General features: G+C 43.4%; 1 protein-coding gene across 1 annotated transcript in view; it reads right to left on the bottom strand.

Annotated features, from left to right (window-relative positions):
- Positions 1 to 1,809: 1,809 nt before the first annotated feature.
- Positions 1,810 to 24,063, bottom strand: part of LOC126412366 (glutathione S-transferase 1-like) — a 107,828-nt gene continuing 85,574 nt past the window's right edge. Inside the window, exons 5-6 of the mRNA XM_050081933.1 lie at positions 21,788 to 21,955; positions 1,810 to 2,072 (exon numbers count right to left, since the gene is read on the bottom strand). Of these exons, the coding sequence (XP_049937890.1) occupies positions 1,914 to 2,072; positions 21,788 to 21,955 (327 nt within the window). The 3' untranslated portion in view covers positions 1,810 to 1,913. The remainder of the gene's footprint in view (positions 2,073 to 21,787; positions 21,956 to 24,063) is intronic.

A 24,063-nucleotide genomic window follows, 5' to 3' on the forward strand; every position in this document is an offset into this window, starting at 1 on the left:
TATGCTGTCGCTACATTTGCACCGTGAGATACCGGCGCTGCAAATCGACATGCAGCGTGGTAAGCTTTATTATCTGGGCCCTGTTGCTGTAATCGTATTCCTGACTCATGATTAGTTTCTATTGTGAAAGTTAGTAATGTTAATTCATTTCTTCCGCTCTCTAGAGACTGGTCTTTATTCTGAAGACGTTATAGTTTGTGTGAAGTTTTCTTCTCTTGATTTTCCCTACAGCAAGTCCATTGCTCGCCCAATGGTTGTATTACTGTGAATGATAGTTTAAGAAACTTGTATCAGAGCTATCTCTCATTATTTGTCCTTTTCTAAACAGATGTACTGCCAGACTACACTGAATTTCATCAGTCTGTAGCTTTCCTGCTGTCCCTTTCTGTTAATCAGTTCTTTCTTAGGCGACGGAACACCTGCTGTAAGAAACGAAGATCGACGCCTGGGAAAGAAGATCAGCAGGCAAGTGATCTGCTTGGGGACTATGACAGATGGTACATCTCCGAGGCCATTTTTTCCATCTTTCGATAATCTGTATTAATTCAGGCTCTTAAGAGGAGAGACAGCAGAGACCTCAGCCACAGCCACAGATATATACGGGGTTGGAGTGTTAATAGTGGCAACTATCTCTATTTACAGCTCGTACAAAATAGATAGGTGTTTCAAAGTTTTACTGACCTTCAAAGTAGTCACCATCATTGTGTATAACGTGATGTCAGCGATGTGGAAGTCGTACGATACTCTTAGCAGTGCCAGTTGTGTTGACAGTTCGAGCGGCGCGGTCTATTGCCCGACGAATTTGTAGCAGTTCTGAAGCGAATGCCGTGAAGTGTTTCCTTCAGTTTAGAAATCGAATTCAACTCACGAGGGGTTACGTCAGGGGAGTGCAGTAGGTGGATAGCACTTAGCAGCCCTATCAGTCAAACGAATCAGTAACAGCTTGCATTATACGTGCTTGAGCATTGTCCTGGAAAATGATGGTCATATCCTGCAGAAAGTGTCATCATTTCTGTCTCTATGCTGTTCATTTTTGGAACACAACCTACGACCAGCTTAGAGACAGAAGTAATGACACTTTCTGCAGGACCTGACCATCATTTTGCAGGATAATGCTCAAGCACGTACAGGCAATCTGTTACTGATTTGTTTGACTGATGGGGCTGCTAAGTGCTATACCACCTACTGCCCTCCCCTGATTTAAGCCCTCCTGAGTTCAGAACGATTTATAAACTGAAGGAAACACTTCATGGCATTCGCATCAGAACTTCTACAAATTTGTAGGACAATAGACCACGCCGCTCGAACTGTCAACACAATTGGCACTGCTAAGAGTATCCTACAACTTCCACATTTCTGGAAGTTGGTTATACATAATGGTGGTGACTACTTTGAAGGTCAGTAAAACTTTGAAACACGTACCTACTGTATTTTGTACGAGCTGTAAATAAATAGTTGCCACTATTAAAGTTCCAACACTAGTATTTTCGGTTACGCTAAGATGTTCCAGTGTTAAGGTTAATTGTTAGTAAATCTCTTTTGTGATGTGGTCAACCACTCGACATCCGATCTGGATATGAGCCCCCATAAGTAGATGTCGAGCGTATCGACAGCTAGAACTTGCGTCCGACAATCATCCATAAAATCACTCCAGGTATTTCAATATGTTACATGGTGGTTATGAAAGGGTAGTTTATGCGCCAGTTATGTGTACCTGATTAATCCTATGGTATCTTACCTATGCCTCTAAGTCGCTGTAGATCGTTTACATTCGTATGATCCACGGACAGCATCGCAATCGGCGCAGTGTAAAGTTTTCTTAAATTTTATTGTTCTCCAAGATTAAAGTATATCACACAGCAATTCATCAAGTTCTTTTAATTAAAAATCAGATGTGTTACAATCTTTCACACCTATCTTAAGTACGCATTGGGTCCCACAAGGCTTTTGATGCCATCTCCAAACATTTTCTCGCCCTCTTGATTCGCTTCCTCGTAGCCGCTAAAAGTGCTTCTACAGTTTTTCAACCAGTCCCGAATTTTCGGATAAGCACTAAAGTCCACTCCCATCGCCTGTTAAAAAGAAAAATATTTTAAATACTCTGCTGATTAAATGCTGAACATTTAACTTGCTATTATACTTCTAGTGTGAAGTAATTACGAATAAATTAACAAAACTTTTAATTTTTGTAATGGGTTTCTACACATAAGGGATACTTCAGACAGAATTTTAGTATATTAGGCTTTGTGCCTGGAAGTACTACACACCACTGAATTGAAAGTTCGTTGATCAGAGTATTCATTCTATAGTTAATTAGTTCTTTATAAATAGTTACACTTAGTAAAAAATATTAAGATGTCCATCCATTCGCTTAGGGACAAACCACACAAAATACACCACATACGATGACAGAAGCAGGAAGCCTGTACAGGTCTATGGGTGTTGTATTACGAATAGTGATAGACATTCACCACGTGACTGAATATCGACAGTCACTCATTGCTTTTAGTTTCCGATACCCCAGCCACATGGCTTCCATTTGCTGTTTCCTCAGCGTGCAATATCTGGGGAAGATTTTCAGCAAGTCCGTCTTCGGAACTAGGTATATGCCTGTCGGTCTTCACAACATTTGTTTCCATCGTTTCCTTGATGGACCTGAGTCCGTCCTTTCTTTCGGGTTGTAGTTCAGAATTTTCCTGGTACGAGTTTCATCTCTCATTCCATTTGATGTTTCCTCCTATCAATGTGTTCAGTTATTTCGCCATTAATAGCATGTGAAGGGCGGCGCACGAAATGTGTTACCAATTGTTTCTTTCACAATTTACGACGCACATCAGAATATCCCGCTGGGATCTCTACAGCAGTACCAGCAAAGCTTGGAAAAACAAATGAGTTACGAAATGACGTGTAATCCACGATCCACTAGGAGACTAGTATGCAGCAATGGCTGACAATGGAAGACTGACGACACAGCAACGATCGGCAATTGTGTTACTTTTTCATGAAACAAAAAGCCTTGTTGTGACTCAGAGGCGTTTTTGACAGCAGTTTAACACACGATGGGTCCCTTGCAAGAAGACCATCCACAGGTTGTACGATAAATTTGTACAGGAAGGAACAGTATTGGAAACGAAGCGACCTCGGCCTAAGCCTGCTTGTTCGCCGGAGAATACTGAAGCGGTACTAGTTGCTGTACAGAGAAGTCCCGGGAAATCGTGTAGAAAGGCAGCAGGCAACTGGGAATATCCAGACGCTCCATTCAGCGCATTCTTAAAAGTAACCTCCATATGTACCCATAGAAGATGACCTGTGCACAGAAGCTCACTGAAGAACACAAGCAGCAGAGACTACTGTTTGCTCAGTGGGCGGAGGATAGAGTTCAAATGGCTCTGAGCACTATGGGACTTAACATCTCTGGTCATCAGTCCCCTAGAACTTAGAACTACTTAAACCTAACTAACCTAAGGACATTACACACATCCATGCCCGAGGCAGGATTCGAAACTGCGACCGTAGCAGTTGCGCGGTTCCGGACTGAGCGCCTAGAAGGAGGATAGGGAAGAAACTCTCAACAACGTTTGGTTTTCAGACGAGGCGCATTTTCATTTAGACGGTGTGGTTAACAAACAAAATGTACGCTTTTCGGCCACTGAAAACCACAAGTGCTTCATGAACGACAACATTATGCTCCGAGGATTACAGCGTGGGCAGCAATTTCCAGTCACGGACTTATTGGACCCTTTGTCTTTGAAGAGCTGTGAACAGCGAGCGTTATTTGAGCATGCTTCGCTATAGCTTCATTCCACAGCTTCTTGCTACTGCTTTGCCCTTCAACACGCAGTGGTTCATGCAAGATGGAGCAAGGCCACATACTGCAAACACTGTGTTGGAGTTTTTACACGAGCATTGCGACATATGGATCAGTTCAGTCAGGTTTCCAGGTCGCTTCAATGACGGTCAAAATTGCCGCCCCCCCCCCCTCCCCCCAAATAGTCCAGACCTAAATCCATGTGACTTTTTTCTTTGGGGGTACCTAAAGGAAAAAATTTTCCCAAAACGTCCACTTGATTTAATGGAGTTCAGAAGACTTATTCTTCAAGCTTGCAGTGCAATTACGGAAGACATGTGTCGTAGGGTAAATACTAACTTCAGTGTTCGTTTGACGGAAGTTAGGAAACAAAATGGTGGATATATTGAGCATGTGCTGAGTTAGAACAAATCATCATGGACGGCTCTTCATTGTAGTATATGTTCCTTTCAGATTGTATTGACAATAAAGTTTCTATTCAAAAACAAAATGCTAACACATTTCGTGCGCCACCCTGTACATTCAGTTCATTTCGAATGTTTGCACTTTTTATTAAGTTTTTTCTTGTGCAACCTCTCTCCCCCTCATGATTCTAATCTGTGCTTCTTGTATTTTGTTGCCATCTTTATTTTTATTTAGTAGACTCTCGCTTCCATAAAACGGTCATTGAATCGCCATTGTTTTATGAAATTAGTTTTTATATTTTTTCGGGCTTTGTATCTAAGTGTTCTGTTTATTGTTCCATATATGGATTTCCGGATTATGCAACGCAGAATTCGGAGTGGCACTTATCGGGCAGCAACCAGCAGCCTTCTAAATTTAAGCGGCATAACAGGAAGTGACGTCATGATAATGTGACCGAAAGTATCGTAATCTTTTATCTTTAGATGATATAAGAAATTTTGATAGCTACATTTGTTCTGTACTTCGAGATATCAACAATGGTTCCTCTAGAGTGCTTAACATCTCTTGGATTTAAGGAAGACGAAGATAAGACAAACACGAACACTGTGGTTTGTGAAACTTTCTCGCAGATTAAAACTGCATGCCGGACCGAGACTCGATTCATATCAGCGCTCACTTCGCTGCAGAGTTACTGACATAAGTAATATAAATTGCACTGCAAATCAGACTCTCCGTAGCAAGAAAAATTTAAATGTTGCTATACCAACTGCAGAAATGTTTTATGATAACATTATGATGCGAAGAACAATTAGAGAAGAGGCAGCATGTTATCTTAAAGAAGGAAATATATGATGCATCTACACGGTAAATTCTCCAATTTAATCTCGAGAGATATGTCGTTGAGGCAAAACTACCATTTCTCCTACACAATGACAATGCGGCATCTAATACTGAAAAAAGTCAGCGGGGAAGCACTGGATCGATTTAGAGGAAATATAAAAATCCTTGATTATACTATATGAATTGGAACTGGCTGACACTAAAAAGGCTGTACTAATGGGTGAACTGCCTGTGATATTGTAGAGGGTTCAGGGGAGTATGTTTTCACGCTTGTAGATAATTTATTTACAGCTGCAAATTTGAGGGGATGGAGTGACGAGCAGTATCACACGGTTAAAATTGACAAGGGATGCCAGAACATAAGTGATGACCTACGAGAATTTACAAAATGCACGATCTTTCGAGGACCTGGAGGGAGGAGAGTTGGAATGGTGTGGTAGTAGTATTAGTAGTAGTAAGTAGTAGTAGTAATAGTAGTAGTACGGTAGATCTTCTACAGGATGCTGAATATATCCTAGTATTACAATTTAAGAACAACAAAAGTAAAGTAATTCATATATACAGACTTACAGGTCTTGTACGACAAGGATGGAATAAATAATCAATCATGGCCTTATAGCAGAAACCAACCGGTCATTTATCTGAAACAATTAAGGGAAGCAACGGAAAACCAAAACAAGAATGACCGGATGAAGACTGGAGCCTCCACCTTCCTGAATACTGGCCCACTCCGTTTCAAACAGCGCTACCTCATTAGGTTCACCTCTGGTGTACAACACTGCTTTACAAATAAGTTATTTAATAGCTAAAAAGGCTAATGCTGCACTGTTCGTTCATTTCTCACTCTCAGTCACTGCACACACTATACACACATTGGTTCATAGCACTGCACAGACTAACAGCTGATGTCTGCACCACTTTGAGCATCACAGCTTCCCACCTGCTAGCCGGGAAAACCGAGTCAGCTTCCCTCTATAACGAGTGACATGTTGAACTCAGAAAGAGTATAAGTGTTAGTATTTTATTGCGTAGCTTTGCGAATAATTTTTCCCAGAAAATGAAAAAATGAAGGAAAAAACGTAATGTGAAAATGAAGTGTGGAATGTTAAATGTTTTATTATCGTTATTATTATTTATATTACATTTTTTACAAACCCTCTATTCTGTGTTATGTAAATAATCTTTCAGTGTACAGAATATTTGCGTTGATAAATACTATTTAACTGCGTTTTTAAAGAAATTTATTTCAGTAATTTCTTTAAGCTCCTTCGGTAATTTATTGTAGAGTTTTTTTTTCTTGGTAGAAAATGGTGTTTTGAGTCTAATGGTCTTGCTCATGAAGGAGGAAAACCACGTGTAAGTATTTTCGTTAGTAGCTCAATTCAGTGCTGCCAGTCACATTAATGTGACCACCTGTCAAAAGCCTGAATAACCACCTTTTGCAGTGCGAACAACTGTGATGAGGAGCCATGCCGACTCCAATGCCGTGGTCAGCTGCGCTACGTTTCTCGGTTGCGATTCCTTGGCGCCAACAGCCCGATCGAAGTGATTTCATAGATTCGCGATTGGTTTTAAGTACGGGGAGTTTGATGATCAGCGTCGCATGGTACACCCCAGGTGTTACATGCTTCACCCACTGTCCCTGCTGTCGCGACATCTTCGCGGGTACCGGGCACGGTTGGGCCACCCTCTCCCCAAGGGGAGTGGCGGGTTCAGTGGCGTTCGCGGCGCGCGAGGCGGAGGGTCAATGTGAAGGCTAGCCGTGTGGCATCGCCCGCTCTGCCTGTGATTGGACATGTGGCCGCTCCTTCAGCAGGGTCCGAGCAGGAACACGGGGGGAGGGGTTTATTAGTTATTGGAAGCTCCAACGTTAGGCGGGTGATGGAGCCCCTTAGGGAAATAGCGGAAAGGTCGGGGAAGAAGGCCAGTGTTCACTCTGCTTGCCGGGGGGTCTCATCCGAGATGTGGGGGAGGCCCTGCCGGCGGCGATAGAGAGCTCTGGGTGCACCCGACTGCAAATTGTTGCTCATGTCGGCACCAATGACTCCTGCCGTCTGGGTTCAGAGGTCATCCTCAGTTCGTACAGGCGGTTGGCGGAATCGGTGAAGGCGGAAAGCCTCGCTCGCGGAGTGGAATCAGAGCTAACTATTTGTAGTATCGTTCCCAGAACCGATCGCGGTCCTCTGGTTTGGAGCCGAGTGGAAGGCTTAAACCAGAGGCTCAGACGATTCTGCGGAGATCTGGGGTGCAAATTTCTCGACCTCCGCTATCGGGTAGAGAAATGTAGGGTCCCCCTGAATAGGTCAGGCGTGCACTACACGCCGGAAGCGGCTACAAGGGTAGCGGAGTACGTGTGGAGTGCACATGTGGGTTTTTTAGGTTAGATAATTCCCTTCCTAGGGCCGACAAGACGCCTCCTGAGACGCGGTAAGGTAGGAGTAGGCATAATGCAATAGGGAATAATATTAATGTGCTAATAGTAAACTGCAGGAGCGTCTATAGAAAGGTTCCAGAACTGCTCTCATTAATAAACGGTCACAACGCCCACATAATACCAGGGACAGAAAGTTGGCTGAAACTAGACGTAAACAGTAATGAAATACTAAACTCAGATTGGAATGTATACCGCAGAGACAGGCTGGAAAGTGAAGGGGGAGGCGTGTTTATAGCGATAAGAAGAGCAATAGTATCGAAGGAAATTGACGGAGATTCGAAATGTGAAATAATTTGGGTGAAGGTCCCGGTTAAAGCAGGCTCAGACATGGTAATTGGATGTCTCTATAGGCGCCCTGGCTCAGCAGCTGTTGTGGCTGAGCACCTGAAGGATAATTTGGAAAATATTTCGAGTAGATTTCCCCACCATGTTATAGTTCTTGGTGGAGATTTTAATTTGCCGGATATAGACTGGGAGACTCAAACATTCATAACGAGTGGCAGGGACAAAGAATCCAGTGAAATTTTTTTAAGTGCTTTATCTGAAAACTACCTTGAGCAGTTAAACAGAGAACCGACTCGTGGCGATAACATATTAGACCTTCTGGTGACAAACAGACCCGAACTATTTGAAACTGTTAACACAGAGCAGGGAATCAGCGATCATAAAGCGGTTACTACATCGGTGATTTCAGCGGTAAATAGAAATATTAAAAAAGTTAGGAAGGTTTTTCTGTTTAGCAAAAGTGACAAAAAGCAGATTACAGAGTACCTGACGGCTCAACACAAAAGTTTTGTCCCAAGTACAGATAGTGTTGAGGATCAGTGGACAAAGTTCAAAACCACCGTACAATATGCGTTAGATGAATATGTGCCAAGCAAGATCGTAAGAGATGGAAAATAGCCACCGTGGTACAACAACCGAGTTAGGAAACTGCTGCGGAAGCAAAGGGAACTTAATAGCAAACATAAACATAGCCAAAGCCTTGCAGACAAACACAAATTACGCGAAGCGAAATGTAGTGTGAGGAGGACTATGCGAGAGGCGTTCAATGAATTCGAAAGTAATGTTCTATGTACTGACTTGGCAGAAAATCCTAAGAAATTTTGGTCTTATGTCAAAGCGGTTGGTGGATAAAAAAAAAATGTCCAGACACTCTGTGACCAAAATGGCACTGAAACAGAGGATGACAGACTAAAGGCCGAAATACTAAATGTCTTTTTCCAAAGCTGTTTCACAGAGGAAGACTGCACTGTAGTTCCTTCTCTAGGTTGCCGCACAGATGACAAAATGGTAGATATCGAAATAGACGACAGAGGGATAGAGAAACAATTAAAATCGCTCAAAAGAGGAAAGGCCGCTGGACCTGATGGGATACCAGTTCGATTTTACACAGAGTACGCGAAGGAACTTGCCCCCCTTCTTGCAGCGGTGTACCATAGGTCTCTAGAAGAGCGTAGCGTTCCAAAGGATTGGAAAAGGGCATAGGTCATCCCCGTTCTCAAGAAGGGACGTCGAACAGATGTGCAGAACTATAGACCTATATCTCTAACGTCGATCAGTTGTAGAATTTTGGAACACGCATTATGTTCGAGTATAATGACTTTTCTGGAGACTAGAAATCTTTTCTGTAGGAATCAGCATGGGTTTCGAAAAAGACGGTCGTGGGAAACCCAGCTCGCGCTATTCGTCCACGAGACTCAGAGGGCCATAGACACGGGTTCACAGATGTCGTGTTTCTTGACTTCCGCAAGGCGTTCGATACAGTTCCCCACAGTCGTTTAATGAACAAAGTAAGAAAAGCATGTCATTCTCAATGGAGAGAAGTCTTCCGAAGTAAGAGTGATTTCAGGTGTGCCGCAGGGGAGTGTCATAGGACCGTCGCTATTCACAATATACATAAATGACCTTGTGGATGACATCGGAAGTTCACTTAGGCTTTTTGCAGATGATACAGTGGTGTATCGAGAGGTTGTAACAATGGAAAATTTGTTCTGAAATGCAGGAGGATCTGCAGCGAATTGACGCATGGTGCAGGGAATGGCAATTGAGTCTCAATGTAGACAAGTGTAATGTGCTGCGAATACATAGAAAGATAGTTCCCTTATCATTTAGCTACAAAATAGCAGGTCAGCAACTGGAAGCAGCTAATTCCATAAATTATCTGGGAGTACGCATTAGGAGTGATTTAAAATGGAATGATGATATAAAGTTGATCGTCGGTAAAGCAGATGCCAGACTGAGATTCATTGGAAGAATCCTAAGGAAATGCAATCCGAAAACAAAGGAAGTAGGTTACAGTACGCTTGTTCGTCCACTGCTTGAATACTGCTCACCAGTGTGGGATCCGTACCAGATAGGGTTGATAGAAGAGATAGAGAAGATCCACCGGAGAGCAGCGCGCTTCGTTACAGGATCATTTAGTAATCGCGAAAGCGTTACGGAGATGATAAATAAACTCCAGTGGAAGACTCTGCAGGAGAGACGCTCAGTAGCTCGGTACGGGCTTTTGTTAAAGTTTCTAGAACATACCTTCACCGAAGAATTAAGCAGTATAATGCTCCCTCCTACGTATATCTCGCGAAGAGACCATGAAGATAAAATCAGTGAGATTAGAGCCCACACAGAAGCATACCGACACTCCTTCTTTCCACGAACAATACGAGACTGGAATAGAAGGGAGAACCGATAGAGTTACTCAGGGTACCCTCCGCCACACACCGTCGGGTGGCTTGCGGAGTATGGATGTAGATGTAGATGTAGAGGAGTCCAGTAAACTCATCCTGGTGCTCTTCCAATCACGCACATACTTTACTATCTATGTGACATGTTGCGTTGTCCTGCTGATAAATGCCATCGCACCAAGGAAGAATAACCTGCTTGCAGAGGTAGGTATGGTTCCCAAGGATAGATACATACTTGTGTTGATCCCAGAATGACGAGATCACCCAAGAAATTCCCTCTGTCGTGGGCCCCTCCGACTATTGTTGGCAGGTATTCACTTTCAGACGTTTCACGCTGTACATGCCAGTGACCATCTGCCTGATGGAGCATAAAACGTGATTCATTTGAAAAATCTGCCTGCCGCCACTCAGTTGTGGTATCGGCCAGAGAACTCCAGCCTTCGTCGCCATTGAACAGCAGTCAGCATGGGTGCGTGGAATAGGTGTCTACTGAGGAGGCCCTCACGGAGCAACGTTCGCTGTCACTGAGCAGACGCTGTTGGTAGCCTTTGTTTATCTGGCGCTCGTAGCTCAACAGTTGCACGTCTATTCGCTCGTATACATCTCCGCAGACGCCGTTCACCCCAGGCGTCTATGGCCCGTGGTGCACCACAGTTGGCTTGGCGCCAGCTTTGGTTAGCGTTATTTTATCATGCACGGTACACTTAATAAATTTATTTGTCCGTCGCTGACATAGTAGACCGCAAACCTTCTTTCCTTCCCGTCTGCGCAAGCTGTCCAGTGAGTAGAGTACATGTAAAGCTTACTGAGACAGGGTAAATGCTAGCTACAATGAAGTCGATCATTCGATTGTAATATTGGCATTTTAATTTGATATCCCACACAACTGACAAAGTTTACAAAAAAAAAACTGAACTTCTTTGTCCACCCACACACTCCTGAGAATGGCACATTAACAATTTGCAATTACGCGCCCGTTTTACTGGCAGCTGCGTTGATAATGTGGTGTCACCGCCAGACACCACACTTGCTAGGTGGTAGCTTTAAATCGGCCGCGGTCCATTAGTACATGTCGGACCCGCGTGTCGCCACTGTGTGATCGCAGACCGAGCGCCACCACAAGGCAGGTCTCGCGATACGGGATAGCACTCGCCCCAGTTGTACGGACGACGTAGCTAGCGATGCACACTGACGAAGCCTCGCTCATTAGCCGAGCCAATAGTTAGAATAGCCTTCAGCTAAGTCAATGGCTACGACCTAGCAAGGCACCATTAGTAACATTGCATGTATCTAAAGAGTCTCACTTGTATCGCCACAATCTCCAGATGTACCAAAAGGATGGATTAAAGTTAAGTATTCCAGAAGCTACGTACTTTTCTTTATTACGTATCCTGTTTCAGACCTCACGCCCATCTGCGTGAGCTTAGCGCGTGCCTTTCGGCTTCCTCTCATTGTGTCTAGGTTGTCTTGTCTAGACACAACAGATAAATACTCGGCACCTCGGATGGATAACTACCAGATCAGGAATATTAGGTAAGTCGATGGAAGTGGTTAACCGTTGGTGAAAATCTCGCTTCTGAGCACACAAAGAGCTCTCTGCACGGAACACGCGTTGGCGTAGCGCTGCGATACAGACCGTATAAGACGATAGCCAAGACGGCGTCTCCAAGTCTGTACCGCTCGATGGTTGAAGGCGTAGTTCTCTCTCTCTACAATTCTCTCGTCTCCCACGCGTACGAAAACGCGGCGGAAGAATACTCGGTTTCGGCCAATGTCGAACGCTCTGCCATCGCCGAAATCCCTCCAACGGCATTTCTGAGATCTACCCAATGATCGAGTAGGTCATATCGCCCCTAGGCAAACGAAATTCCCGTCTTCGCCACGTGTTGCCCAGCACAGGTGGCTCCGTGTGTCGGGCTATCCCGAAAAGCGCCGTATTGTTAACGCGTTTCCGGTGACCGCAACCTGCCGCCCACGGCGGCCCGGCGAGCTACGACCATCTGCAGACTTTACATTCTACAATTCTCAACTCCCCAGACTTTTCACCAACGCTTAAGTTAGCGGCTCAATCATGCTGACATGCAGGGAATACTGCTCGAGAGTGCCTCATATTTATCATAATTCAATAGAGTGATGATCTGATGCCCTTGCCAGTCCCTTTATTATTAATACTAATGTTGGTAAGCTAACGTGTAAGTGCCCATGGCTTGGCACCTTACAACTTAACCACGGCGGTCGGCGAACAGTTCACAAACTCAGTCGTTTCGGAAATGCCTTCACCCTTGGCCCGAACGCTAATGATTTGTCCTTTTTGGATGTCAGATACATCGCTCCATTCCCGCAACGACTACACTGTTTTCCAGGTCTCTCCGACACGCTTCATATAACCTCCACTGTTAGTGTTATCAACTGTCGTCTGTGAGTGGTTATTGGTTGGTTGATTTGGGGGGAGGAGACCAAACTGCGAGATCATCGGTCACATCGGATTAGGGAAGGATGGGGAAGGAAGTCGGCCGTGCCCTTTCAAAGGAACCATCCCGGCATTTGCCTGAAGCGATTTAGGGAAATCACGGAAAACCTAAATCAGGACGGGATTGAACCATCGTCCTCCCGAATGAAGTCCAGTGTGCTAACGACTGCGCCACCTCGCTCGGTGAGTGATTATTAAGCGTTGACGTGGAACATATGTGGTGATCGCATTAATGGGACTGGGCGATGTATAATTAAGGGAACGAGAGCTCGTGGGAGTTTCGTTGACCAAATTAGGATGCTGAATATTAACACTTATGAGTTGATGGATAATGACAACGCCAATAAGGCCATGCTTCAAGACGCAGACCAGCGGGCAGTATACACATTCTTGCGGGTCTGCCGGCTGAAATTTCTTGTAAAGTGCAGGTAGAATTTCCAAAGGCCTTAAACGGAACTGTGTTGACTGCAATGGCTTTATCACAAACTTATGCAGTTACCAGCACTAGGACAGTGGTCAGCCAATCACATTCTGCGAAATTATTGGATATCTTAGTGTGGGATATATAAAAGAATGGGACACTCGGGAATGTCAGCGCAGGTTTTCACAGGCACGGGAAAGTAGGTCTAGAATTAGAGCATTCTCCCTGGCATTAAGCGAGAAGAAGACCGGTTTGGCCAATGGGCAGCGTTCTCAGTATATGAGAGCACTGGAGACATGTGTACATAATCAGTGGTAGGTTATTGTTTGATCAGCTATGTAGGGGGAAGGATGCGTAAATTTCTACTAGATACAGGAATGCAAGTATCCATAGCAAGTTATGGAGTACGTGGTGTAAGGAATTTGAACATATCTTATCGTATTGCAAACTAAGTGATGTAGGTGGGATAGTACTCATTCGCTTGGTTCGTCATTTATGAACTTCTGTGTGAGACGCGAAAAATTCTGGCTTCGCTTGGAAGTACTTCCTCGACTTAGCAACAGCTGCGATGTCATAGTTGGACCGTATTTTCTGTTTAAACATCACGTGAACAACACATAGTCGAGATGGATGGGTCGCTGTTCAGTTTGGGTTTTACTCCAGAAAAACTGAAATGCCTTAAGGCGCGTCCCAGACTTCAGGGAAGTTGCGTCCACAATCCCTTAGAAACAATTCACCAGACAAAATACCGAAAGGTATAGTGTAGGTAGTCTGGGTGGACGTAGGAACAGATTTTAGTTAATATTTTGTGTGTAAGTGAACTCTTGACGGAAAACAAGGAACAGGATATGACACAGCATTTTGTATACCGTAGTTTATCATATGTGAAAGAGGCAGTGTCCATCAGCATCAGCCTGGATCTATCACGAGACGCATTTATAGCCAACTTAGAATCCTGGAGAAAGAAGTATTTGATAGGAGTCTCAAAGTAAATTGCTCTAAGCCAGGAAAGTCTGCAAATTTAGTCACACTGCGCAATGAAGTGACAGGGAGGAGATAGAAAAATTGTTAGTAGACTACATAGATTTGTTTAATCCTTCTAGATCATTGGCAGATACACTGATAACACAGCATACGATTCCCACTGGGAATGAACCACAGGTATGTAGGAAACCGTAGTGAGATCTACATCACCTCCACCTGGTGATGAATAAATTCATAAATAGTAACGATAATGCTTCATTTAAGACGTGATGGAAATCTTTGTGAATCTTTTATGGATGATGAATGATTGTACAATATGGTGGCATGTAGGTCAGTCTTTGCAGTGGTGTCGGTGGGAGGCACAAATGAGAGAACCTTTCAAGTGAGCTCGGTGACTGGGGCAGCAACGAGGAGGTCAATTTTAAATTTAAAAAAGAAATTTATATAAATTATAGTAAGGACTTAAAGGAATCAAACCTTAAAGCCAGTTACAAAGAGACTATTAAATTAGGCGAATTGCACGTGTAAATATGATTCCAAACAGTAAAGAACGAAATCTATTGAAGTAAAGATGCAGCAACGAACCACGGACGTTTAAAAGGAGGGCAAACAGCTGAATGTCGTGTGATGTCACGGACGGTAGCAGAGAAAGAGGTCTGATAAGGATCAGACATCGCGCCTTGCGAATTAACAAAATAACGTCAGGGCAGAAACTTGATTATTTTTTTTTACGGAAACCTGATACGAGAAGTGCCACGAGTCAACAGTAATTCTAGAAAATGTATGCAACAAACTTTCTTAAGTTTGTAAGAAGGCGGTAAATCACGGAGTTTGACTAACAAATGACACCTGTAAGTCGGTAATGTGCACGCTGATACAGTGTGGCAAAAATGAGAAGAATGATTATCCTAACAGAGAACAAGGGAATTCGATGTTAACTGTGTCCGGTATCGCAATCATGTTAGGTAGCTAACATTTAACGGAAAATATTTGATGAAAACAATGTGAAGCTCATTTCATCACATCATGTGACAGATAGATTTCCTGACCTGACGGCGACCATACAAAGTCATCAATATAATTGATTCAAGAAGATGAAACTATTTTTTTCCTTGCCACAAATATTACTCCATGTAGTCAGTGATTATCTAAATGTTTTTCAGTTCCTCAAAACGTCTAAAGCACATTTCTAGTACACATATTAGGACGAAAGAAAGGAATTCCAACTGAAGCTGTCTGCTGTCGCTACAGACATTGAGAAGAGATAGCCTCTGATGTCTTCTCACTGTTAGTAACCTCCTAATACCCATAGAGTGTCCAGTGATACTATACAGAAAGCATCAACTCCTGGAAGATAAATAGTAAACTTTTATTGACTTAACATTTAAAACTGCAGTTCAAGTTATATTCCAGTTTAGGTAAACTAACAGATTAGTAGTTCGCTGACTTTCATGCAAGGTCCATCATAAACGATATCCAATAATAGTGTTAGTTTTGAAAAGTCTTTACCACTGAGACATTATGCAGTTAGTTTTAGCACAGAAAATTTATTATACACACATCAAAAAAAGTTTTTCATCACCCCAGTTCCCAGATCTCCTGAAGACAGACGCAGACTGTGGCTATTGTATCACAGACATACTCGCTTTGACTGTTCAGAGATGTCACTAAACCCCCGAAAAGATGTAAACAACCATGCATGAGCAGTGCCTATTAGTCGGAGGGGGTCCGACAGACGATCAGTTTCAGTTATTCCACCAGGAAGGAGGTACACGGCTCGTGTTGTCTGTTGTTCAACCATGCCTAGACGGTCAATGCCGCGGATAGATCGCGTCCGCATTGTTGCTTTGTGCCAGGAAGAGCTCTCAACAAGGGATGTGTCCAGGCGTCTCGGAGTGAACCAAAGATATGTTGTTCGGACATGGAGGAGACACAGAGAGACAGGAACTGTCGATGACATGCCTTGCTCAGGCCGCCCAACGGCTACAGGGCTACTATTGCAGTGGATGACCGCTACCTACGGATTATGGCTCGGAGGAACCCTGACAGCAACGCTACCATGTTGAATAATGCTTTTCGTGCAGCCACAGGATGCCGTGTTGCGACTCAAACTGTGCGCAATGGGCTGCATAATGCGCAACTTGACTTCCGACATCCATGGCGAAGTCCATCTTTGCAACCACGACACCATGCAGCGCGGCACAGATGGGCCCAACAACATGCTGAGTGGACTGCTCAGGATTGGCATCATGTTCTCTTCACCGATGAGTGTCGCATATGCCTTCAACCAGACAATCGTTGGAGACGTGTATGGAGGCAACTCGGTCAGCCTAAGCGTCTTAGACACACTGTGCTAGGAGTGCAGCAAGGTGAAGGTTCCCTGCTGTTTTGGGGTGGCATTATGTGGGGCCGACGAACGCCGTTGATGGTCATGGAAGGCGCTGTAAAGGCTGTACGATACTTGAACGCCAGCCTACGATCGATAGTGCAACCATATCGGCAGCATATTGGCAAGGCATTCGTCTTAAAGGACGACAATTCACGCCCCCATCGTGCACATCTTGTGAATGAATGGTTCAAATGGCTCTGAGCACTATGGGACTTAACTTCTTTGGTCATCAGTCCCCTAGAACTTAGAACTACTTAAACCTAACTAACCTAAGGACATCGCACACAACCATGCGCGAGGCAGGATTCGAACCTGCGACCGTAGCGGTCGCGCGGTTCCAAACTGTAGCGCCTAGAACCGCACGGCCATTCCGCCCCCATCGTGCACATCTTGTGAATGAGTTCCTTCAGGATAACGACATTGCTCGACTAGAATGGCAGGCATGTTCTCCAGACATGAATCCGATAAAACATGCCTGGGATAGATTGGTAATGGCTGTTTATGGACGACATGACCCACCAACCACTCTGCGGGACCTATGCCGAATCGCCGTTGAGGAGTGGGACAATCTGGACCAATAGTGCCTTGATGAACTTGTGGATAGTATGCCACTACGAATACAGGCATGCATCAAAGCAAGAGGACGTGCTACTGGGTATTCGAGGTACCGGTGTGTACAGCAATCTGGACCACTACCTCTTAAGGTCTCTCTGTATGGTGGTACAACATGCAATGTGTGGTTTTCATGAGCAATAAAAAGGGCGGAAATGATGTTTATGTTGGTTTCTATTCCAATTTTCTGTACAGGCTCCGAAACTCTCGGGACCGAGGTGATGCAAAACTTTTTTTTATGTGTGTAGTTGCGTAACTGTGGGCCCAAAATCTCCTATCTTGGAATCAACTTCCAGCATTGTGGCTTCTAACGAGAGCTCACATACATGGGAGAGCATGTCACTGGGTACACACCCGTGACCAAATCTTGATCTAAATACCGATAGACGCAACAGAATCTGCGTGCCATCCTATTGTAGGGGCTTATTAACTGTCGACAGGCCAACACTTAGATAACCAAGCCTAGCAGACAGACTTAAGGTTGGTCACAGGAAGCAGACGAAAACAGCCACATATGCATGCAGTAGCATCGTGGCAACGAGGTATCAGCTCACCAAGTTGGAAAGCTTTGGCCAGCAATAAAACTGTAAGGTGGCCATGTGCAGTGACGGGCCTGCCTGAGGATGCTGGCCAGGCTGCAAATAACTTATTGGCTCATGTGGAGAGCGAAAGAAAATTAACTCAAGTGAAAGTAGATTGATTACTTGAATTATTAATTTCCTAACATTCGCCAGTTGGTTTGCAGTGCAGTCCACTGCAAATTACATAAATTAATTGGACAGAGTGTCAGTCATTCAGTTGAGATTGGTTTGCTTTACAAGAAGACAATTAGCAAAATTTAATTAGTGTACAGCGAGAGGTACATAGCTGTGGGATAATAGAAGAGAGTGCCAGCCCATGGAGGACACCAGTAATAATTGTAGCAAAAGAAAGCTCAGTTGGGACCAAGTCACACAGATTCTGTTGTGTCTATCGGTATATAGATCAAGATTTGGTCACAGGTGTGTACCCAGTGACAAACATCACAGAAACTTTAGATGATTTGCGGCAATGCTGTTATTTCACAACCAACGAATTGTGAATTGGTTGCCGTCAGCTGGAAGGAACATCAGAGGATCGACCCAACCCTGCATTCACCATTCCATCCAGTCACTGAATGCCATTCAGACTGAAGAATGCGCTGGTGACATTTCATCACCTATTAGATGGAGTACAATGAGGCCTGAAACCAAAGTAATACACGGTACAGTTACATGACATTACAATTATTTCCAAGTGCATTTGGTATGTTTAAGGGACATCTTTATTTAAGGGACATCTTTATTCGATTACAAATGATAGAACTAACACTTCGTTCTGAAAAGTATCATTTTGTGTTGAAAGAATTTCATTATTTGAACCTAAGCCCCCAGCTCATGCAAGTGATCCAGGAATTTCCTACTCCTAGTCTGGAAAAAGCGCCATAGTCCTTCTTAAACTTGGTTAATTATTACGGGAAGTTTGTGCCAAAATTTACGAAAATAGCGAGACCCTTTGTATTTTTGTTAAAGAATGGTACAATAAGCTTTTGCTCGATTAAAGGACGTACTAGCTACTGGTCCTGCCTTCAGTTTCCCAGATTATCAGAAACTATTCGCATTATCTTCTGATGCCGACAGCCACACCTTAGGGTGCATACTGAGTCACGAAATAGATGGAGCAGAGCATCGAATACCTTAGGCTTCTAGGCACCTATATAAGGCAGAAAATAATGCCAAAATGAATTTTTCACTGTGCAGAGGAGTACGTTCTGGTAAGAAACTTCCTGCCAGATTTAAACTGTGTGACATGCCGAGATTTGAACTTGGTACTTTTTTCTTTCGTAGGCAAGTGTACTACTGACAGGCTATCCAAGCATAACTCTCAAACGGTCCTCACAGCTTTACTCCTGCCATTACCTCATCTCCCATCTTCTGAGCCTGGGTATATGAAAACTAATGCCATGAATTTCAGTTTGAAGAAGGAAAATGACAATGTTAAATTATTATGTAGATGGCACCTCTACAGACTGTGTAACAAATGCAAACTTTGTAGGAATGAATGTTGATTCTCAGTGGAAGTGGTGTGAACACACAAAGATACTTGCAAGCAGAATGTCATCAGCCTGTTATGCCGTTTGAATCCTGTCATCAGTGTGTAACATGCAGTGTCTTTTAGTTACATACTATTTATATGTACACTCATTCTTAGCTATGGCATTCTTTTTTTGGGAACAAATGCACAAAATACGTACATAATTTTCAAACTCCGGAAAAGAGCCATAAGAATAATAACCAAAAATAGTAGTCGAGCTCATTGTAAAGGTCTGTTCAAAACACTAGGGACTTTACCTGCTGGTTATTACTGCACAAGCATGGAACAAGAGCTAGACTCAACTTACGTTTACCAAGAAAAAATAAACATAAAACTCAAAACAACGTTTTCTACCAAGAAATGAAACTGTATAATAAATTACCAAAAGAGATTAAAGAAATTGCAAAAATACACTTACATAAAAAGAGAGCTAAAAAGTACCTGTTACGCAATACATTTTATACATTGAAGGATTAATTAGATACAACATAGTAGGGGTGTGGTAAAAAAATGTTATACAAATAAATAATAATAATGATTATAAACATCCAACATTCCACATAACACCTTCACACTATGTTTTTTCCTTCTTTTTTCCTTTTCTAGAAAAACTTACCCCCAAGCTATGCATAGCACAATACTAACACCTCTTTCTTAGCTCATCTCACTTATTATAGAGGGATGCTGACTCGGTTTTTCAGAATAGCAAATGGGAAACTGCGGTACAGAAAATGGCCCAGAGAACACCAGTGTGTGTGTGTGTGTGTGTGTGTGTGTGTGTGTGTGTGTGTGTGTGCGCGTAGTGAGTGAAGTGTTACGAAACAATGTGTGTATAGTGTGTGCAGTGACTGATAGTGAGATATGAGTGAACAGTGTGGCATTACATTATTTAATAAGTTATTTGTAAAAAAAGTATTGTTCACCAGGGGTAAATCTAATGATTGCCTCTAACTAGAAGTCTGTAAAAGTATGTGTATACGAATTAGCTTATTTTAAATTGGTCTAAACTTGTAAATACTTTGACATGTCCTATATCCTTGTAAAAAGAGATCTATGGATGAATACAGTTACTACTACTACTACTACTACTACTACTAGACCAGACAAGGTCTGCAATAGGATGCGCGCAAGGGTTGTGCAGAGCAATGTAGCGCACACCCAGGAATGTTATTAGGCTCAGATCGACCATACGCAGTACACAGATGGCTGAATGGTTGCATACCTTCACTGTTCTGACACCAAAACGAATCGGAACAGACCGTCACAATCTTTCGTTCTCAGATTCCAACGCTTTCCAGCGCCCAAGCCAGTCGTTTCCAAATAGGATTCCTGCTCAGAAGCCCATCAGTTTACCTTCGCGCAAAACGTACCAAGCGTCGCCGGTTTTTTTTTTCTTTTTTCTTTTTTTTTTTTTTTTAGGCGTCCTATATAATCTGAAAATGCCACAATCAAGTGCAGTTTAGGATAATAAAATCCTTTGATTTAATACACAAATGCCGCACACAAGTGCTAGTCAATACATATTGTAACTGCATCACATTTACGACCACTAGAACGTATTCTGTTTGAAGAAATGAACATGAGAGGGATTACTGCGAATCTTATGCCACGACGGCATAATGATCAGCAGCAACATCACATGGAGTTCTGTAGGGAACTTGAACAATTGCTTCAAGACTATCTATACTTCCTTCCCAACATTGTCACTGATGATGCACGTTGTGTTTATGGCTGTGACCCCGCAAGAAAGCAACAATCGTCGCTATGAGAGATTCCTACGTTACCTTGACAAAAAAAGCTAGACTAGTGAAGAGTAACGCTATTGCCTTGATGATATGTTATATTGATGAGCAGCCGGCCGCGGTGGTCTAGCGGTTCTAGGCGCTCAGTCCGGAGCCGCGCGACCGCTACTGTCGCAGGTTCGAATCCTGCCTCGGGCATGGATGTGTGTGATGTCCTTAGGTTAGTTAGGTTTAAGTAGTTCTGAGTTCTAGGGGACTGATGACCATAGATGTTAAGTCCCATAGTGCTCAGAGCCAGCCATATTGATGAGCATCTACATAAATAATTCGTTCCTCTGCCACGGGCTTTCCTCAAAGTGTTCCACCGCGATGTTCTAAGGCGTTTGTAGGAGAATATAAGGAGAAAACATCCACAGAAGTGGCGTACGAACGACCGGGTTCGCCACCAAGACAAAGCACGACCGAATTCATTCTATATTATTTAGGAATTTTTCAATAAAAACAAGATACCAGTTGTCCCGTGTCCGCCTTACTCACCAGACTTAGTTTCGTATGACTGTTTCTACTTCCCCAAGATGAAAGTTCAATTGAAGAGACAATGATTTGATACTGAGGAGGAAATTCAAGTGAACTGCAGAGGGTACTTAACACCCTAACAAAGACAGACTTCCAGGATGTATTTCCAGAATAGCAGAAACGTTGTGATCGGTGATTCCCCTCTCAAGGTAACTGTTTTGAACGGGAAGATTCTGAGTAAGATCTAAATAAGACGTAATAATTTTAACTAATATATACGGGAACTTTTGGATACCACCTCTTATTTCCACTTCTCTACAGAAGACAATGTGAAGATAATGCTAATGAGACGTCCCTGAGAGGAGCTTACCTGCAGAGTGCTGGCTGTAACCCCACAGGAGATGTCTGCGACAGTCGCATGGTCTCCAGCTACCCATCCAGTTGGCTCCAGGTACTTCTCCAGGTTCCCAAGAGCATCATATATGGCGTCTCTAGCGTCCGCATCCACATTTCTTTTCCCCAGGAAGAAAACAGGAAACTGCAATTATGTAAGAGCGGCAGTAAGATAACGTCTGCTACTTTAATTTGGAATTCAGGGTGATGGATACTTAAAATGACTGGACACTATCGACGAAAATACATAAATTAATAAAAAATCGTAAAATAGGAAACTTAAGTTCCTGTTTCTTCATTTAACAGCTACATCTCTACATCTTCCACACAGGTAATTAAACAGTCCGTGTAAGCACAAACATCGTGATTCATGTCTGGTTACTGGTCTTTGGCTTATCACATACTCCTTCTTACCTGAAATAGTGGAAGGTATTGATTCAAAAAAAAAAAAAAAAAAACTGTGACCATTACCGTATTATCTATCACACAAAAAAGGGCACTCGACTACGTAAATTGTAGTACGTGGCTAAATAAATCTGAACATGATTAAATAAGGTACTCTTCAGTCTTAACTACGTATAGAAAATAGTACATATCCTTAGATTCTCAAGTAACTAGAAATGAGGTAGCATCTGACTGGAGTAACGAAACGTGAAGTGTTCCTCAGGGTTCTCTACTAGGGCTGCTTCTTTTCCAGACATACACAAATTGTCTACCTTAGACGCAACTGGTAACTCTAGTACTGTTCTGTTTGTGAATGATACAAGTTCAACTACATCTACATCTACACTCCGCAAGCCACTTTATAGTATTTGGCGCAGGTTACTTCGAATGCTAATGCCACTTGTCACTTTTCCTGCTCCAGCCACAAATAGTTTATGGGAAGAATCAATGCTAGTAAATCTCCATGTGACTTCCAATCCCTCTAATTTTACATTCATGATCGTTTTGCAAGATATACGTAGGAGGCAGCACATATTGGTTGACTCTTGTAGAAATTTACAATCCCAGAGCTTTAACAGTAAATCACTCAGTAGTCCAAAACGTGTCTCTCGCAGCGTCTGCCACTCAAGTTGGCTGAACATCTCCATGCCAGACAAATATTTGTCTAGTTCGACAATTGCTGCACATCCCGGATCATGACTTCCTTGGAGCTGATTTATTGTTTCACCGAAGTCCTCCCAAATTGAAGAGCTCTCGCCTGTTACAGTCGTAACTGGTTTAGATCGTTGATGTGTTTCTTCTTGTTGAGCTAGCAGTGATTTCATTTTTGCTGTTACACTCGTGTAGCAGTCATGGAACGTCGACTCATCAGCAAATCCTTGTTTTTTGAACCAGGAGTCCAATAAAGTTGCTTGTGCAACCACTTCGTTGCTGGAGATGACCCCAAATCGCTCTGACACATTTTGCAATACGTTTATCGGTTCGCTCGCAATTAAAGCGTAAATTCGAGCGTCCATAATAAAAAATCCTATAGTAAGAGGAGTCGTCAGGAACCTAATCTGATCAGTTTAAACAAATAAAAATAAAATAAAAACAAATGAGGTATACATAACATAATTATGTAATATACATACCGGTATTACTACGAAGAACAATATCCAGTAGAGACGAACTCCGATGCAGAGGCGCTGAGTCAAGCAGGTCGAGCCGCAAGCTGTATTACTGCGTGAGCTGAGACCGCAGAGACTAGAATGACACCTGAGTTGCTTTGCTCAACGCTCTGGCTAGAGTCGAGAACGGTGGGGTGAGCTGAGCGTTGAGCAGGCAAGTTCCGAGGGTGGGGGGAGCGGTGAACGGCCACCAGTCACCCGCTCCGAGAGAAATTGTCCGTTCTCTTACGAGCAGGTTGTCGCAAGTAGTTCTTATGTTCTCCGCTAGGAGGCTCTCTGTCCTGTTGCTGGCATCAACTGCCCAGAGGGCAGGACGTGCGACTGAAATGAGCGCCGATGGAGTGCGATGCTAAGTTAAGGTGCGCCAGACACTGCATGTGGCAGAGGAAGCACAGACATCGCACGGCATATGTGAAACACAAAATCCAATGGGGCACTGCACAATGCAGGCAGCCAAGGCAGAAGCAGGGCAGAGGCCGGCGCTGGCTGTGTTGTGTGGCGTGCAGTGTGCTCTGACCAGCAGAGGCCCCGCTGATCTGCTCTGACTCTCTCTCTCTCTCTCTCTCTCTCTCTCTCCCTCTGCTGTGGGAAATGTTTGGAGCTCCCGTCTTTTTTTCTGAATCACTGATTGTTCACTCCT

This window comes from Schistocerca serialis, chromosome 7 (genome assembly GCF_023864345.2).
Source record: "Schistocerca serialis cubense isolate TAMUIC-IGC-003099 chromosome 7, iqSchSeri2.2, whole genome shotgun sequence".
NCBI lineage: Eukaryota > Metazoa > Arthropoda > Insecta > Orthoptera > Acrididae > Schistocerca > Schistocerca serialis.